The following is an 18514-nucleotide window of genomic DNA, read 5'->3' as shown; positions in this document are numbered from 1 at the left end:
CCTTGCTAAAGGATTTTTGCATTTGTCACGTGCCGTTCTACAGATTAAATCAAACCCTCTTATAATATAATAATACCTTAGAACTTCTTCAAATATCAAGGGTGGATCTAGGGGGAGGGTGCAAGGGGTGAACAATTCCCCTTTCCCCCCCCCCCACCCGTCTGAGATGAAGACCCCTTCCTATTCGCTTTTAAAATTTGTTGACCTCATTAGTCAGTTACGCCATTCCCAATTAGTGACGCACCCCTCCTAAGAAAAATTCTGGATCCGCCCATGAATATCATCTCTTTTACTTATACTCTAGACCAACTAAAATAAAGTTATTGCGCTATTAGCATTATCAAATGCACCAAGAATTCAGTATCCAGCGGAAAATCCATTAACAGATTAAACTCTTCTTGATAAAAATTCCACGGCTCTCTGGCCGGACGCAGTTTTGGACCCAGGCTTTGCTCTGCCATCGTTTGTCAGTGCAAGAAACCAGCCTGCGTGAGGCTTAGACTCAAATGAACTGTAGCCATTCGTGTTATGACGTTCTTTAAAAAAACAATCTTCCACCAAGGAGCTCTGTTGAAAGTTAAGGACATAGGTTAAGGTAAATGATGTAGATTCGATCGAGCGAGAGAGCGAGCACGCGAGTGAGTGAGTGAGGGAAGAAACGAAGGAAAGGAAGCTGGGTGACTGCGAGCGCATGCATCAGTTCGCGCGCGTTGCGTGCGTGTATGACTAAATCCTCATTGGCATTAATCATTGATATCATTGATACTTACGTAGGTCAAGAGGTTTCCTTTACTGTCCATCCCGATATATCTATTAGATACTTCTCCTCGTAACACAATTTCCCCTGGCGCAACAGATATCATTTCAAGGGTGGCTGCAAATCAATTTTAGAATAAAGATTTCTCTGTCAACGGCTCTGGCAAAACGAAGTCACAGGTAAATGTAAGTTGGCAAATTTGGGTGTACTTCAGCGTGACCCCGTTTGGCAGCTTATGTGTGTACATCTTTGCTAGCTTTCCAATGCAACCAGATCTTAAAGTTTATCTTGATCCTTACTTCAAAGCGCTGTCAGACAAGGAAACTCTTCTCAAAATTCTTTTGCGATACAATTAAGTTGCCAAAGAAATTGCTTAGCGTGTTGAAAACACCCTTAAAAAAAAGAGAACATTCATGAAACATGCAGCAAGCGCTATAAGCCCAAATCTTAGCACGGAAATCTTTGGAACTGCTTATGCGCGGTGTTTTCTTATAAAATTTGTATTTATTATATAAAAATATAAAACAAGTAGAATCCATGATATGTTGCTGTGCGTCTGTTCAGTAATAGATCACAGATGACGTCAAATGTGGTAAGGAGATCAGTGCACAAGCGGCCAAATCCGTCGATCCGAAAAACTATTCACGCCCCTCAATTCACCTCTCGCAATATATCAAGATATAGATCAAGGTCTGATAGCCGGTGTTAGGCAAACCGAAGCACTTGCGTTAGCCTTTTTTTTTTTTCCTTTTGGTTGTTTTTCTTTTAAAGGGGGAAAGTAAAAAAAATGCTAAATACCTAGGAAAAGAATTTGACGACAGACATTACCTCACTTTCTGGCTAAGGCCCTGTAGGGCAGGCCGTTTGTAGCAGTAAGCCAGACATAACAGCGTTTTGAAGTCACTTAACATTACAGTCAATCACTGATTTTTTTTTTTTTATTTTTTTTTTTATATGAACTAATTCAAAACTTCTCGTCAAACCACTTGTCTGCAAAATTGTTTTGCCGCGCTTAGCAATCGAAGTTTACCAAAATAACGTAATTGCTATCAGACTATATTGCAAATGACAAACACATATGTTTAAGTTTGAAAAAAAAATTATTTGATGCTTAATATTTTCACCGTTGCAACAACGCGACTTTAACTTGTCTTGCAAGATTGTCACGTGACTCTCTCAGAACCGGTGTGATCTTTTCCAGTCCAAAAGACGGCCGAGATGTAAACTAATTAAGGATCAATGTGGCCTTACACAAACTGGTATACCTGTTGAAAGCGTTTTCACCTAATTAAGATAAACCTTCCAAGTCATCATAATTCTCCACGAATTCTTAAGGACTTTATGAAGAGAGAACTCCTTTCCCCTGGTTATTTACGTCGAATCTTCGACACAAGTTGTGAACAATACAAACCGGCAAGCATAAAATGATCCAAAATTAAAACTTTAAAACCATGAAGCCGGGCTAATTTGTTTATCCTGGTTTAAGCTCTGATCTTTCATTAGCGAACTTAGTAGGAAAAATTGCACTCGTTGTTTAAGACCTGTTGGTTTACAGTTTGTACGATACATGTGTGTGTAGTGAACAGAAGAATTAAACTTACTATAAACATCACCGATTCGTTGTTGACTCCCCTCAACTGTGTCATCTGTTACTCGCAAAAAGAACCCGTGACGGGAGATCAATTGCGTCTTTCGGGAGACGTTTGTTGTAGGCTGAAGAGAAGTCATGGCCGGCGCTGCGATCTGTACACAGTTTCAGGCAGGGCCTTTCACTTTCAAGGGTGAATATGCAAAGTTTATTGGTGCAAACCTAACAGATTCCTCTTAGCCGTCAAAGCTGCCCAATTCATTTTCTGTGCATTACTTCAATCACCAAAATAAAAACCCAGGCGCCTTCCCACGAAATTGTTTTAACCAGTATGTCTACAACCGTTTGCTGTAACCTTTAGTGGAAATTACAGTACCTTGGAAAACAATTAAGAGCTTTTCCTGCGTTGTCTGAGATAAAAGCTTTTCTTTTGATGCTTTATTTAAGGGTGGTTAATTTGCATGTTGCATCAGTTGATCAGTCATGCGTGCGAGTATTGGGACGGTAGAATTTTAATTAGATGTAAAAATAGTTCACAGATGACTGTGACTTTAAGAGGACACTTACTGTATCGTACATGAGTTGATATCGATGACATTACACTGATTTGCATGAGACTTCAGACTTGACAAGCGGTTTGAGCGATAAGTTAGGAATGTGCGAATCTGACGCTCTCCAGAGGCCGTGTGACGTCATAAAAGCATTATGTCAAGCGTTAGCAGGATGGGAGTGCCTGGGTAATAGTACTTCGTCACAGCTTTGCCTTTGGGTCTCTTTCTTTCTGAAATCTCTGTTAAAAATGGCTAGCTCCGTGAGCGGGCAAGATGAACCAAATACTGTGATGTGATTGGCTATCCTAGCGGGCAAGATGGCACTATTTGACCCGCTCGGAATTTTCGCTCTGTCCCGCAAGAAAAATTTCCCCGAAATCCATATAATAAATCCCTTATTGACCAGGCATGTTAAAAAAATGTAAAGTGTAATGTAAATCTTTTTATAGTGGCCATGCACTTAGCTATACAAGCACTAAGCTTAGCTAGTTTACAGGCATGCCAGTAAAACAAAGGAAACAAATATTTCAAATAAAGGTAACATAGTTAAAAATCCCAACTGGCAGGAGGCAGACCAGTTGGCTATTTAGGTCAAGATGGCAAAGTGCGTTCGTTTGTTGCAAGTTTACCTCGACTCCGTGTCGGTCTATAAACATGAATGTCCAGCCATCTTGACCTCACGCTTGGTCAATAACCCATATTTATCAGTTAAATTTTCGGCGATTTCTCGGCTATCGGTTAAAACTTCTCAGTTATCACGAATTTCTGCAGATCTCAGATCTTTGCCATCAGTAATTTAAAAGTTTGACTAATTCTCAGTTATCAGCTGAGCCCCGTTATCCCCTCATACGCGCATGCGCACATTCCCCGATAGCGATCATGGCAAGTAACGGGAAAGTTGCGCGAATGGAGGTTTGGAAAGTGCTGAGCACAGCGTCGAAATTGAAAACCGTCAAGAAGAGACAAATACAGGGAGCGGAAAAAGAACAAAGCATCAAATAAAAATGCGCAGAAAACATTCGGTCCATTAAGCGTCTTAGTCTCTCTATGTTATTTTAGCAGAGTGGATCACTTAATTTAATTTGATCCTCTGTACCCTGCTGAATTGATGGTTCTGAAACCAGTTGTCTCTGTTTGTTTGTTTCCTGTTTAGACTGGAACTTGTCACGTTTTGATCATCGGAAGGACTTAGTTTAATCACACTAGATTGTCTGGATTATCCTATTTCGAATTAATTACCAAGACCGGGTTAGGATTAGCGAGAATTTTGATTTCAGTTTTGTAGTTTTTCGCTGAGGTTTCCTGTTCATGGATTGTCTAGATTAAAGGAGCTACGTCACGGTTTGTGCATCTTGAAAAGTTTAACCTAAAATTTTTCAAGTTCGTCGTTTGTAATCCGTGTCAATCTTGTCTTTCCTTAACTATCCTTGTCCACTTATGGTTTACTATTATTTCTTATGTCTTTTTTCACCTTAGTAAACTAGTATTTTCAGGTTTCATTCAATTTAAAGGTAATTTTGTACGTGCCCAAAATAACACAAAATACCATGACTGAAATCCTTTAAGGGAAGCTTTTTCGAGTTAATTATCAGGGCAGGGTCGTTCAAAGCCCGGTTAAGCTAACCCAGGATTAGCGAAAATTTTAATTTCAGTTTTGCAACTGTTTTGCAACTTGTCGCTGACGTTGTCTGTTCATATTGTTTGCCCTTCAGTTTTGAATTGGAATAATCTCAATCTATACAAAGCATAAGCAGTGAAAAACATTTTTATACAAAAAAAGATTAATACATACTTCGGTTAACTTTTAATCCTGGGTTAACGTTTAATAGCTGGCTTTCGAAGCCGTTTCTTCTATAAAGTAGTTAGGACTGGGAAGACGGTGTGAGTGAAATTTGATAAAAGTAAATGAAGAAAGCAGTAATTTATAATCAAACGGCGATCTACAGTTTTGCCATCTTATTTTAAAACTAAAAAGCAATGTGAACAAAACTGTTTGACACCATTTTTTTGCTTCCCTCTTCAGTCAGGAAGCAATGTCTTAGCACTTCATTGACGGCCGAAGCTTAAACTAAGAACCCAGTGATATGGTCTCAGGCAGGGGAGATCAACTTCAGCCTCTCTCTGAGGCAACTGCAGTATCGAGAGTTTATATGTGAAAGCGTAGTCCCTGTAGGCCGAGTCAAAGTTGACCCCGCATGATTATTCATAACGCTTATTGAACAATTAAATGTGCAAATATCCCTCTTTCTTTGAGTTTCCCTCGGTCATTCGATCACAGTGGGTTTTGTCGAGTTAATTTTCACTTCTTTGATACGAATTTCTGCTTTAAATCCTAAATCTAGGCATTACCTGACACTCGCCACGCCAGGAGTTGTCCCGGTTAGGCGAGTCAAAGCGTTTATATGAAGAAAAGTTGTCCCGCTTGTCAGGGCTACCCTACCTGCCGAGACGAGACAACTCGTCCATCCTCTTGTAAACGGTTGGTTGAATTTTGCAAAGAAATGAGCTAAAAGTTACCTCTGCCAGGTTAACTCGGGAAGAGGGTTGTCTCGGGTATCCGAGACCATATAAATGGGGCCTGAGGAAGTAACGTAATTTTTCGTTTCAGAAAAGAAAGCCACGCTAGTTTTAGTTCTGGGTGTTGAAGCGAAACAATAAATATTGAATATTGCTTTTATATCATAAAGGAAAATGGAGTATTGCTTCAAGATCGTGCGTTAAGGATTGAATATATAAATGTACTTCGTTTTTCTACTCAGAAACAAAGAATGTCTGTCAATGCAAAACAAACCAAGACGACATAAGCTAACACGAAATACAGATCATTCATGAACTTCTAATTCGGAAAATCACTTGTTGCGTTCGACAGAACGTAGTTCTAATCGCGTAATGCATGAAAATTCGAGATCTGTGTATGCACCTATCTGGGGACACTGATTTGGCCCCCACCCCCCACCCAAAAAAAAAGTTTTTCAGGGCAAATGACGTCATCTCTTTGTTCATCCATGTACTTTCTTTCGAATGTTGCGCAATATTGTGTACTTTCGAGTGTCGAGGCAGCTTATTGTAGACTGTAGTGGATACTGAAGTTGGTTATTTTTAAGTTCGAAGTCAGTGTTAATGGCATTTGAAAACCTTGCAGACATGTCTTCACGAAAAGTGTAAGACTTTTCGAGGCAGCTTATTGAAGACTGCAGCGGATAAGTTATTTATTTAAAGTTCGAAGTCAGTGTTAATGGCATTTACAAACCTTGCAGACAAAGTCTTCACGAAATGTGTACGACTTTACGTACGAACAGAAAGATGCAGTTTGGCTGCGTGTTGTGTACCCTCTTCTCTTCGACAAAAACCAACGCTGCTTTCTGCTGAATAAATCAAAGGAGGAAATGTGTAGTTTCAGTCTCTCGCCTAGATTTCTGTGCACAAAATGTGTAACATAAACCCAACGCGCAACAAAAGTGTTTAAACAGAAGAAAACTTTCAACTTCCACAGGATTGCTTTGATACACAAACATGTCCTCCGTTTCATTGTTTCGGAAGTGAAAATGCCCTGAAGCTGTTACCCCAAAGCCAAGGCGATTCAAAGTCGTGTTCGTAAACAAAATAATTGCCCTAGTTTTGGTAATAAAAGCGCGTCGTCTCGCATACCGACGGAACAAACATGATTGGCGTCGATTTACACGGTCAGTATAAAACACGCTCTGGGGACTGCTGACTGCTGACTGCTGACTGCGGACTGCGGACTGCGGACTGCAGACTACGAACTACGGACTGGGTATAAAACATGAACTTAGGTATAAAACGCGGACTAAACATTACGGACTAGGCATAAAACGCCGACTCAGGTATAACAGGATTCAGGTCTTAACAATTTACCGGTAGCCATTTATACACCTGAGCGAAGAGAGGCCTCGTGAGAGTGAAGAGTCTTGCCCTGGAAAAACACAATGACCCCAAGCAGGGCTCGAACCAGGACCGCTCGATCCGAGTCCAGCGCACTAGTGCTTCTCGTCACCTTTCTATACTCAACCCGTTATCACTAAAACATAACTGAACGTTTCTCTTTAATATTTATTGTTTCTCTAGGCAATCTTGGAGTGCCAATGATCTACTTTCTACTTTGTCACGTGAATCTATACTATAAACCAATTCAATTCACTAAACTCCTGGAGCTGAAAGCTCGAAGCACAAAAATCACATTTTACATAAATCAGCCTTAGTAGCTTTAAGTATCACAGTAACACACGATGTGCCCGGAAGATAACAGTCATCCGTGAATATTCCTGTTAATTCTTAGCAAATTCAAATTCTAAAACTGTTTCAGACAATTTTACAAAAAATGTTTAAAAGGCGACACCTTTTCCAGAGTTTCGGTTTATAAAAATCATATAAATTTATTCATGGGTAAAGGTCCTGGGCGACCTTGACGATCGTTAAATGAATTGATCAGTCTTTCGATCAATTTACTTGGACACGTTCCTGCTCAAGTTTTACTTGTACTACAGAGTTAATTGGAGACCCCTACAAAAATTAAATAGGCTAAGTTTTAGGACATATTCACAGGTTAACTTTTTGAAGATATAAAATACCATACTGTTTCAAAATTTCTTTTCAAAAACTAATTATATTCTGTTTTTCATTTGGAGTAACATAATTGCCTTTTACATTGTCACATGTAGGTCTTTTATGAAAATGTTCGACCTTTCCGAAGCACTGAGTGTAAACTTAAATTCTTAGCGACAGCTACACTATACAATAAATTCTCAAACTGAAAAGTATTAATACTTTGCGTGAAAAATATATTATCAAAGCGCCCGTCTTTTGGAATGTTTTGCAAGGACTTTGTGTAGCACTGGAAGCTGAAACGGACTATTTGTCAAATTAAAAAATTGGGAAACGTAAAACTTTAAGCTACTTCTGAAAGATAACATCTCAGCATTCCAAGAGGTTATACAGTGGAATCCCGTTACTATCACTACAACTACATCATAATATTGTGGTCGAATTCAAGAGATTCTTTGAAGAAAATTACAGGAAAATGACTGACTAAGCATTTTCTTCTGGTCAAAAAAAGTGCCCGTAATAATGAGTTGATCGCACTGACGGAGTGGTCTTGAGGCGGGCTTCAACTGACGTTGATGTTAGAAGATACGCTTTTAAACTTATTTCCTAGTTGTATAATACCTGTGCTACACAATGTACATATTAAAATAACATGAAGTTCTTCAAATGCAGTCTTTCCTTCAGTTTTAAGAAGTTGCAACATTTCATTGTTTCCTCAGGAGTTTCTTGAGTCATGTATCGCCACAGTGAAGCGGTCTAGCCTTGTTAACCTGTGAGAGAGGACAGTGTATGTAACAAATAAACGAGTGGTAGAAAATGTCACTGACAAGATAGCTTTGCCACTGACGAGTGTACATAAAGAAAGATTTCACTGAGACGAATAACTTGTTGACAGTCCAAACCAAACCAAAACTTCTTAACAATAATAAGGAAAAAGATACTAGCCATCAGAAGCGCTACTATTCACATAGGATTGGCACCAAATCGTTGATTCAGGGATTTGCTTGTAAAACGAGTGTTATCCCTAGATCGTTGAACTTTGCTTCCAGTTCAAGAAAAACTATGAAAAATGTTGATAACAGGGGCCAGTTGATCAATGGGCAGATAACGCTATCCACCGTTTAAATCACTATCCAGTGGATAACTGTTGTTTATGTTTGTATTTTCTGATGACAATTAAAATAATCGTCTTCGTATATAGAGAAAGTACATTGGACTTGTTTTCGTTCCTCTGATAAACGTTTACGCACATTGGCGCCGGAAAACTAAGCGCCTCACATCTTCCACATAAATGTCCTTTCCACGACAAGACTTCTCCCACGTATGAAATTTATAACTTCTTTCCAGGAGTGGTGTAAATTATTTCCGGTTAACCTCTACATGCGATTACCCTTAAATGTCTTGTGTAAAATGAATTGATATTGGACCTTAAGAGCAAACTACGCCACCATTGAAAGTCTTACCATGAACTATTCGCCACATTTTTTGAACAAGAGCTTCGCACTGCTTCTCCCAGCTGAAAGTATCTTCGTAACTTGTTCGCAGTCTTTGAATCTCTTGCAGCCGCTCTGCTCGGTCTTTCAGACGGACGGCTGTGATTGCCTTGGCCCACTCTTTAGGCTCGGCTGACTCCACCACAAATGGCTTGCCTAATGGTAACGAACGCAGTGCATCTCCAAAACCCGAGTTTCCACTTACAAGAATGGGAAGACCAGCAGACAAGGCTTCCAGCGCAGTCAGTCCAAAACCCTCCGTCCTGGACGGCATGATAGCAAGGTCGACCTCGCAAAACAACTCCTTCAATCTCTCCTTGCTTTGCACAAATTTCCTGACGACCAGTTGATCTTTAGAGATTCCACAGTGCAGCAAGTTGTCCGCGACGTCCTCCTCTTTTCCATCTGGTGCGCCCACAAATATCAAACGGTATGAGTTATCCTTCAGTTCAACTATTGCTTTAGCAGCAATGTCATATCCTTTGAGACTGAAGTCTTCTTGATCACCGCGGCCAAAGGTCAGCACCCTAAAGTTCTTGCTCTCCTCAGTGGTTTTCCTTGGGACTGAAAATTCTCTGAAAATACCAGGAGTCAGCTGAATGACATCTTGTTGTTCTTTGCAAGATCCCAGGTAAGCAGTGTAGGCGTCCTTCAACTTGGGTCCAACAGCTACAACAAGATTTGCTAACTTGCACAAGTCTACCTCTGTTCTGCGCTTCTCTTCACCTTTGGAAATCGCCTTTGAATAGTTCTTATACATTCCCAGTTCTTCTGGTGCAGTATGCACTACCTGGACCCACTTACAACTGTGGGATTTTTTAATGACCTGGACTTGTTTACCAAGCTTCGCTCCATGACCCAGAACGAAGTCAATGGCAAGGTCTTCTGGTGGGACAATCAAACATTCAAGGGAGTCGTAGCCCACGAGTCTCTCTGCTTCTCTAATGGCAATGTTGTGGCTCTTAGCGTCTATCCTTTCTTCCTCAGAGCAGGCTGACGGTGGGACCAATAGAGTGACTTCTACTGCCGTGTGTTCTGCCAGCTGGAAGGCAAGCTTTCTGTTTACGGTTGACAAGCCTCCTTTTTTCGACCTCCACTCACTGCCTAAGAGAGTTACTTTTAAAACTCTCTCGGACGTCCCTGGATTATCTTGTGCTGGCTCGCCCTGAGATGTTCCGGCCACAGAGGAAAGACATAAATCCTGCAAGAAAATGAAAACGTCTTAACAAAAATTTATCGTAGCCAATAGTCTCGGTATATATTGTAAGCGGACATGAAATGCACTTATCTTGCAATGTAAGTATGCATCACTTTTTTTTCAACTTGGTTTATTGGGCTGCGCGTCACGAAAACCAAAGCGAACACAAGGTAAAAGTTAACTGCGGAGTTTTCACCGATGGTTTTATCCGTAGCTTACCAGATGTGAAGAAGACAGGGAAATCCTATGACCGTTGATGGCGGTCTTAACAGATCTATAGCTGTTTGAATAACTGTCACATTCTTCCTTTCGAATGCTGCGCTAATGGCAAGTAATGTTGACGACTATTAAGGACGGTGCCCACTCATAGCAAAGGTTTTTGCGCCAGGTTAAGACCACGCGGAAAAAGTAGATCTTTGCAAGGGCTATTGGAAACCACAAAGAAAAATTGGGGTAGCCACGCATTTTTTTTTTTCGAGATAATTAGCCTTGAATCTCAACAAAAATGCTGACATCAGCATTTTCCTGAAAAAAGAACGAAAGGATACTTCTTCACAGATTTCCATAGAATTCGCCTTTACATACAGAAAAGCAAACACATTTAAAAAAATCTTTAAACTACATGGCAAATGGTAACAAAAAAACATTTTTGATATGTTTTTAATAACAAAATCGTTGCAAAAGCGCTTTTAGCGTGTCTGACAGCCCCCCTCTGGTTCAGCTAAAATACAGTCTAAATACCTTTTGCTCACAACCAGAAACTAATCACGTGTTGAACAGACTTGCCACTTCCATTTTACAACATAAAATGTAAGGGTAACCACGCGTTTTTTAAAGTGTTTTGAAAACTTTTACGGTGCCCGTTACATTTTCTTCCTGTCACCTCCTCAGTAAGTAAGACATTTGCGTATCTCGCACTTGCTTTGCGCGCGCACTACGCCATCTGCAGGTACTTGTTTACAGTTGAATTTCAGTATAATTTTCGACAGATAACAGCTAGGTTTTCCGCTGGAAGACGTAAACACTTAGTGGTTAGCGATATGCTGCTATTCTGGTGTTCCTGGTTTAAGTACAGGTTCATCAAACTAGACTTGGTCAGAGCAGGAAAATTTTGCTTTCATTTTAGGCGTGTACGTGATAGCGTAGTTGATTGCGTCGATGTCAGCCCCAACGCGCGCGTGGAGCTAAACTATGGCTTGCGTGATGCGCAGAACGTGTGCGCACTAAGAAAAGTAGGCACCGTCCTTAAACAATTATTCCACGAACGCGCGTTGGATATGAGATATTAGGCTGATTTAGGAACACGACGGGAACGTCAGATGACGACTGCAGGTCGCGCGAAATAACCTGGATTCTGTTCTAATTTGACTGTGTTTGGGTATTTGTACTGCGCACGACGTGGTAAAGTTACGTTCCCGTTCTCTTGCTAAATCAGCGTATTAGCCACGAGGCGCGTAGCGCCAAGTTGGCTATAATCGTCCCCTATCCAGCAAGCGCGCGTGGAATAATTGATTTATTAGAAACGCCACCAAAATATAGAAAGCTTAAGTAAAATAAAAAACGCCCAAAAAATCACGCGTACGCTTACCGTATTTGTAGAGCATGGTATAATAGCTTATAACTCATGATGGCGAAGCCAATAAAAACTCTCGAATTGAATTATCCAACGATCCAGTTTTTAATAATACCTGAATAGGTAGATAATACCTTTTGCGTTTAATTTGTAACACTCATGCTTACCTACGATGTCAACCACTGGTGTTATTACTTGTGAAATACATTGATTCTTATTCATAAATCATACCTGGCTTGTTCTTTGTGGGTACCACTTTTCCAAACCACGAACTGTGAGTACTTTGCCACTGACGCTTTTCATGCAGATCAAACGTCCTCCTTGTTTTATTTCAAGGAGGTGCAAACAATCTTCGTGTGTGCACAAGGTTTGGCTGTGGTTTGCACAAACTTGACGTCCCTGCAGACAGTAGGGGCATGCAACACAGAACTCGTACCGCAGATTACCAAGGTACTGAAACTGGTTCAACAAATCTTGTAAAGTGTCTTCCACAAACGACCGCACACTTCTTGCTGTTTCTGGCGATGTCGAAACTGGAACTGCTTCCTCTTCAGCTCTTTGCTTGAGGGAAATCTTGATGAACTTCTTTTTGCAAATCAGAATCATATCATGTATTATTTGCCGACCAACAACAAACCAAGCTCCATCTCGGTACAGGTTTGGGGGTTGTACGGATCCAATCTTGGAACACCAAGATATCGATCTTGAAACAAACTGAGAGAAGAATCCATGCGGAACAAAACCATCCACAAAATGAAGATACAACGGGCAAGGGTCGGTGGGCGATGGCTCCAGCTTACCAAGGTCTTCAGGTGGCGACTTAAGCTGAGCGGGTACAAAGTACTTCACATTACTTGGCGAAGCTGAGAACTTGGCGATCAAACCAAATCGCTCCATCATGTCTAAGATGTCTTCCTTGACAAGGCCTTGCTGAATGAATTTGGAAAAGACATGATCGACAAGTTCCATGCTCAGGACACCGCTTGTCTCTACCTCCAGCCAGTACTTAGATTCTACGGGATCCTACCAACAAACAAAACACACTTACGTTTAATTATTTTTTGCCGAAGCAAAGGAGATTTGTGAAAACAACGTTCAACATGTCCCGAACATGTGACAAGAGAAAATCTGAGTCCCCGACGGGATTTGAACCCATTACCTCCCATATATCAGCTGAGTGCTGTAACCACTGACCTATGGAGAAACTCATGGTTAGCGAGGCCAGAATTATACTACAATGCTAAGGGATTATTTTTCAGTCTAACCCTGCTGGACCTTGCGTTCTTTAATTTGTCTCATGTATGTTCACTTCCATCGGTAAAAGAGAAAAGAAACAGAAAACGCCTCTCCTAAAGAGTTTTGTCACTGAGGTATGATGTATCTTAAGACTTCAGCCCGCATTTTACAAGTCCGTCTTTCACAATCTTCCTTAATCTTGCTAAATTTAACTATCCCGGCAGCTTTTTGGTTTTACCAAATTTTAAGCTATTACTTTCAGACTTTATTTGAACGTAGTTTCAATCTATGGTAAATAGCTACTTTAGTAACTCACACCCCTAATGCGCTTGCCTTCGCCCAGAGGAATAGATCTCATTTAAAAGCTGTCCTCAATAAAAATATACGTAGGTCCATATGACCAAGAGTTTGCTTGGGGAATACTCTAGGCGTTTCGTATAGAAGATACGCTTTTTAAGAGCTAAGCATAACGTCTTCGTACCGCTTTGTTGAAGGGTGGTATGGTTATCAGCATCTTGAATAGCTCAATTAACCATTGCGCCTTCAGTATGACTGTGCTGCGGTGCTTTACAATCATTCCGAGGTCATGATAAAAATGTAGCATGGCGTAGAACTGGTCTTCATCCTCGATAAAGCACACTTCTTTGGCATACGTTTGAAGTTGTTCCACATTCATGTGATACACATTCTCAGCTACCAAAGCTTCAACGACCTTTTCGAAGTTGAACCACCTAAAGAACAATCAAACAAAATAACTAATTAGCTTCGAAAAGTATTCATATATTCAACATCTCCCCCTTGAAATTTTTAAATACAAAGTTAAACATAACATCTTTCAACCATATTGCCAACATTCACCTGAAACTTACTAGTCAATTGTTTATTGCTAATTTACTTTATTCCTAGGTATTTAGTGATTTAGTGATTTGTTCCCGCCGTTTACTTATTTATTCATATTTTTCATTTTTCTCTTATTTTGTCTCCTTTTTTTTGTAACCAAGAGTTTTTATGGTTTGGTGATAAAGTGTATGCTGTATTGAAATCTCCTAACCGATGACATTCCAAAACATGGGCTTCGAAAATTCCACGAGAGGGATAATTGATAGTTCCAATAGGAAAATTTCACAGAAAAAATCTTGGGAAATGCTATATGTTATCAAGATGACATATGAATGGAAAATTCCCATCGAGAGATTTTTACGGATATTTGCCCTGTAAAATTCGAAAGAAAGTACATGAAAAATCCCCATGTAATACTTCATAGAAATTTTAAGTTTAATCAAATGTAAGACATGGCTCGTCAGAAATCCTAGTTTCTCGATAAGAAGACGCATTTCTTTTTTACTAAATTCATTGGAGGGTATTTTCTTGCTTCTCTCCACTTATATAGCCTAAATACTCTCCTCGATCTTTCAATGAATGCAGTTACAAATAAAGTATATACGTTCCAAACTCTCTTTCCAAGGATAGTATCATATTTTTTATATTAAATGTTGGTTCTCTAAGATAGAGTTGTAAATAAGCCCTTCCAGCATTTATTTGAGGTGTAGTATTAGGTTAAGCTCTAATGGTTAAATATATGGCTGTCCAAAATGATAAACAAAAACCTTTGCTAATAAACTCAAGACCAAAAAAATGCAGTGAAAACTAAATGCCGGGTCTACGTACATGGCCAAGTTTGAAATGAACGCCACAACGTTTAATCGAGAAAATACGGTCAGTACACAGTAATGAAAAGATTGAGGGAAAATGGAAACCCTAGTTGTGCTGATGTGATAAAATGACTGCAGACAGACAGACCCTAAATTTACTACACTACCGATGTGTAGAACTATGAAGTGCACGAACTGGTATAAATGAAATACATAAAAAGAAAGAGACATTCGCAACCAATTTAGTTGCAAAGAAACCCAAAAAGGTCTCAATGGGAGACCATAGCAACTGAATCCTTTTTACAGGCCTCTTGTGCAACTGTTGTTATCGCAAAGGTCTGAATATCTCTTTCTCTTGCGATATCACTTTACTTGACTGGTATCTTCTCCCCCATGTATGGCTCCTTCCTCAAAACATCCATGATTTTGGTCCGAAGAGCATGAATTCCATCATTACTAGCAACATCAGTGTCACTGCCTCGCCCTGTAAATTACAAATGGCAACAAGCTGTAAAGCATCCAAACGAAGTTAAGCGTCAAGTCCTGAGTGAATGGCAGTTGTTACAGAGGAGCTCTTATTACCTGTGTCTTCTCTACACAAGTTTGCTGATTTGTGCTACTTTCTGCTAGAATTCGAAAGCATGGCTCAGGAAAGATATTATTAAACAAACATACTCTAAAATTAATGGCTCCTTAAACGAAAACAAAAATAAACCTTTTGAGGTACCTTTGGCAGAGGATGTAAACAATGTAAATCTTTCCAGGGCTATCTGTACCGCAATACATATTCAAACTGCTCCCTCCATACAAAACAACGTCAATTCTAAGAAAGGCATGGCCAGTATTTGAAGAGATCTCGGTTTTACCAATTTGCTTTGCTGATGGATTTCATGAATAAACCAAATGCAGACTTAAGCCTGAGTTAGGTAATAGTCATGTATAATATGTCTGTTCATTGTAAACTGAAATGTTTTATTTCAATCAGTGATCCAGCACAAAAAGATCGTTTACCTGCTTGTCGTTTACGCCTTTGCGCAGGCTTCACAAACAAATTCTTCATCTTGCGTAACAATGACTTATCGCCCAGCCCGGTGTTGTCAATGCTGAAGAATGGCCGGATAACATGCCTCTCGTATTCCTTACCAGATATTCCCTGCTGTATCTTTGATGTCGTAGCCTCGATATCCTCGAATGGTTTATCAGCATGTGTGCCAACAATGAACACTGGAGGTCGGAGATAGGGCAGCATGTCGCCTGAGTTGCCAACCATTTCCTCTCCTGTTGGTCTGATACTGTGGATTGTTACCAGCCATGACAGCAAATTCTCCAGATTTGTTTCGTTGTTTGGGTTTTCCAAAAATTTATCACGTGTTCCTTGTCGAACACAGGGCTGGGCTGGGGCGTCTAGTGCCTTGCTAAGGTTGTGCACCAGGACATACACTGCTCGTGATGACAGGAACACAGGATGAGAAGCGTAGTACAGGTGCTGTCCGGCAAAATCCCACAAATCTACAGTAACTACGGTTTCTCTTTTGTCAGCAGCATTTTCAGCGTCACCATGCACACCTTCAAGCATATCCTTCAACCGCTGATACGCATGTTTTGTGACGTCATCTGGAGGCGAGGTTGCATCCATCATTAATGTTGAATTTTTACTTGAACTTACACTGCTGTCATCTGGAGGGTCTTCAACGGTAGTCTTTGTTACAGCTTGCACTCGCATTTCACTCTCTGGCGGGGAAATGGTCGAGTTCTTGAGATTGCCAACATTTTCAGGAACCTAAAATGGAGTTTTTAAAAGAGGAAGCATTTTCGTTTCATTAGGACCTGCTTATTCCAGTATCTATAATTACATCTGAGAAATATTGTAGGAATACTGAGAAAGAACTGTCACATTTTTGCCCACAAGGACTCACCTTCCACAATAAATGAGTCAGCCTTATCTATCTAATCTGACTACAATTCGATCAAAGCCCAAATATTGTGTATACTACCTCCTTTTCTACGTATCGTAATCCTATGTTTAAAAAATGCCTAGTTTTATGCTCTTAGAAGATAGGCACACGAGTCTCATGCTGTGGCGCCATGCAACAGTTCAACCGTGCTATGTTGCCTGGGTGTGGAATCAAAGTAAGTGGCAAATAAGTCAAACAGGAAGTAGCTATCAGTCCTGTCTGGGACGTTACTCTTGGCCTGTCAGTGTTACTCAGTACTGTTATACACTGATCACTCCTTAAATTCGCACACGTAGCTACTAATAACCTCCAGCCACCAAAAGAGATTATGTATGGTCACTTTTAGTGTCGTTATATATTAACATCGACCATACCATTCACTTTTAAACTAGAGTCGCCCCAGGCTTTAACATACAAACCTGATTCATGTCAGAGCTGTTTGTGCCCAGCTCCATTGTTGATTCTTCACCCGTCAGTTCTAGCTTTGATTCCATTCCGGAATCTTCCTTTACTTCATTGACTATCCAGTGATATTGTTTTTCAGCTAACATTCTTGATATGTCTTCAGAAAATTCCGCCAGACTTGGCTTATTCTCGCTAGTGGAATTCCAGTTTTTTACTTGTTCGACTTCAATCTCGCAGACTGAAGGATCAACTTCGATTCCCTCAGTGCTCTCTTCTTTAGGGTTAAATGGCAAACCTAAAAGAGACTTCTTCAAACTTGTTTTGCCAGCACGATCCTGGCCGACCAATAATACTCTACCGCGGTAAACATTCACAGATCCATCCTTCAGCGCTTCTTCATAGAGCAGCTTTGCAAAACCTCCTTTCGCTCGTATTTCTGCAGGAGTGTAATTGTAAGAAAATGCAGTGATGTTTGTGGGCTTATTTATTACGCATGCATGTTTGTCAGCTTATGCATTATGCGTGCATAAGGAGGACGAGGAGAAGGGGGAGGAGGAGGGGCAGGAGGAGCAGGAGGAAGAGGAGAAGGAGGAGGAAGAGGAGGAGGAGGAGGAGAAGGGGGAGGAGAAGGAGGAGGACGAGGAGGAGGAGGAGCAGGAGGAAGACGAGGAGCAGAAGGAAGAGGAGGAGGAGGAGGAGGAGGAAGACGAGGAAGAGGAGAAGGAGGAGGAGGAGGAAGAGGAGGAGGAGGAGGAGGAGGAGGAAGAGGAGGAGGAGGAAGAGGAGGAGGGAGAGGAGGAGGAGGAGGAGGAGGAGGAGGGAGAGGAGGAGGAGGAGGAGGAGGAGGAGGAGGAGGAGGAGGAGGAGGAGGAGAAAATGCCCACACCAGGATTTGCACTGCAAACCCTTTCATCCGACTTCCAATTCCCTGACTGAATCCTTACCACTGCGCCACCCTTTTATAATTCATTAATTGTGAGGGAATACAGTCGTAAGTTAAAGAGAAAAAAGAAAATAAGTAGAAAGAGCTGAACTCATAGCCTCCCGCTCACAAGGCAGATATCGTCTCCACTGCGCCACACTGACAACTATAATATTATGCCGAAAATATTGAATTAATCGTTTTTCACTGAAGCTCTGGGTAGTTAAAACAGCAGGCTCAAGTACGTTCCTAGCACAAACCTCATTTATTCTTGTACTTTTACCTTTCTAGTAATTGACTAATCGTAAGACTACAATACTTCAACCCAGTGAATAAAACTAGCTATAAGCACACAAGTACGCATTGCGGACCTATTTTTCTGATTGCGAAGGCTCTATATAAGGGAATTATTTAAAATTGGTTGTTGTTGCATACTTCAATCACAGAGGTTTGCAAGTGACCGGAAAGTAACAAATAAGCACAATCTGCGATCATGATCGCGTATCTCATTCGTAAAATTCTAACATAGCTTTAAGGCTTAGGAAACTAAAACAAATTAAAGAAATAACACTGAGGTTGAGGCACGAATAAACAATTTCTTTTGTTTTAGTAAGGTTTTTT

General features: G+C 40.6%; 2 protein-coding genes across 2 annotated transcripts in view; both read right to left on the bottom strand.

The window, feature by feature from the left end:
- Nucleotides 1-331: 331 nt before the first annotated feature.
- On the bottom strand, nt 332-2771 carry LOC149104871 (fibroblast growth factor 1-like). Its single transcript, XM_089271471.1, has 3 exons — nt 2359-2771; nt 771-874; nt 332-567 (listed from the first exon to the last, which is right to left on the bottom strand). Exons 1-3 carry the CDS (start codon nt 2483-2485, stop codon nt 388-390), a joined length of 411 nt encoding a protein of 136 aa, XP_089127597.1. The 5' UTR covers nt 2486-2771; the 3' UTR covers nt 332-387.
- Nucleotides 2772-6947: 4176 nt separating this feature from the next.
- Nucleotides 6948-18514, bottom strand: part of LOC149104869 (uncharacterized) — a 30756-nt gene continuing 19189 nt past the window's right edge. Inside the window, exons 7-13 of the mRNA XM_089271432.1 lie at nt 16986-17407; nt 15623-16391; nt 14984-15095; nt 13441-13690; nt 11955-12746; nt 8923-10153; nt 6948-8229 (exon numbers count right to left, since the gene is read on the bottom strand). Coding sequence (XP_089127558.1) covers nt 8225-8229; nt 8923-10153; nt 11955-12746; nt 13441-13690; nt 14984-15095; nt 15623-16391; nt 16986-17407 — 3581 coding nt within the window. The 3' untranslated portion in view covers nt 6948-8224. The remainder of the gene's footprint in view (nt 8230-8922; nt 10154-11954; nt 12747-13440; nt 13691-14983; nt 15096-15622; nt 16392-16985; nt 17408-18514) is intronic.

This window comes from Orbicella faveolata, unplaced genomic scaffold (assembly GCF_042242905.1).
Source record: "Orbicella faveolata isolate gen_17 unplaced genomic scaffold, um_ofav_v1 contig_34, whole genome shotgun sequence".
NCBI classification, from domain to species: domain Eukaryota; kingdom Metazoa; phylum Cnidaria; class Anthozoa; order Scleractinia; family Merulinidae; genus Orbicella; species Orbicella faveolata.
The sequence above is the reverse complement of the archived record's forward strand: the minus strand, read 5'-3'. Positions and strand labels throughout refer to the sequence as shown.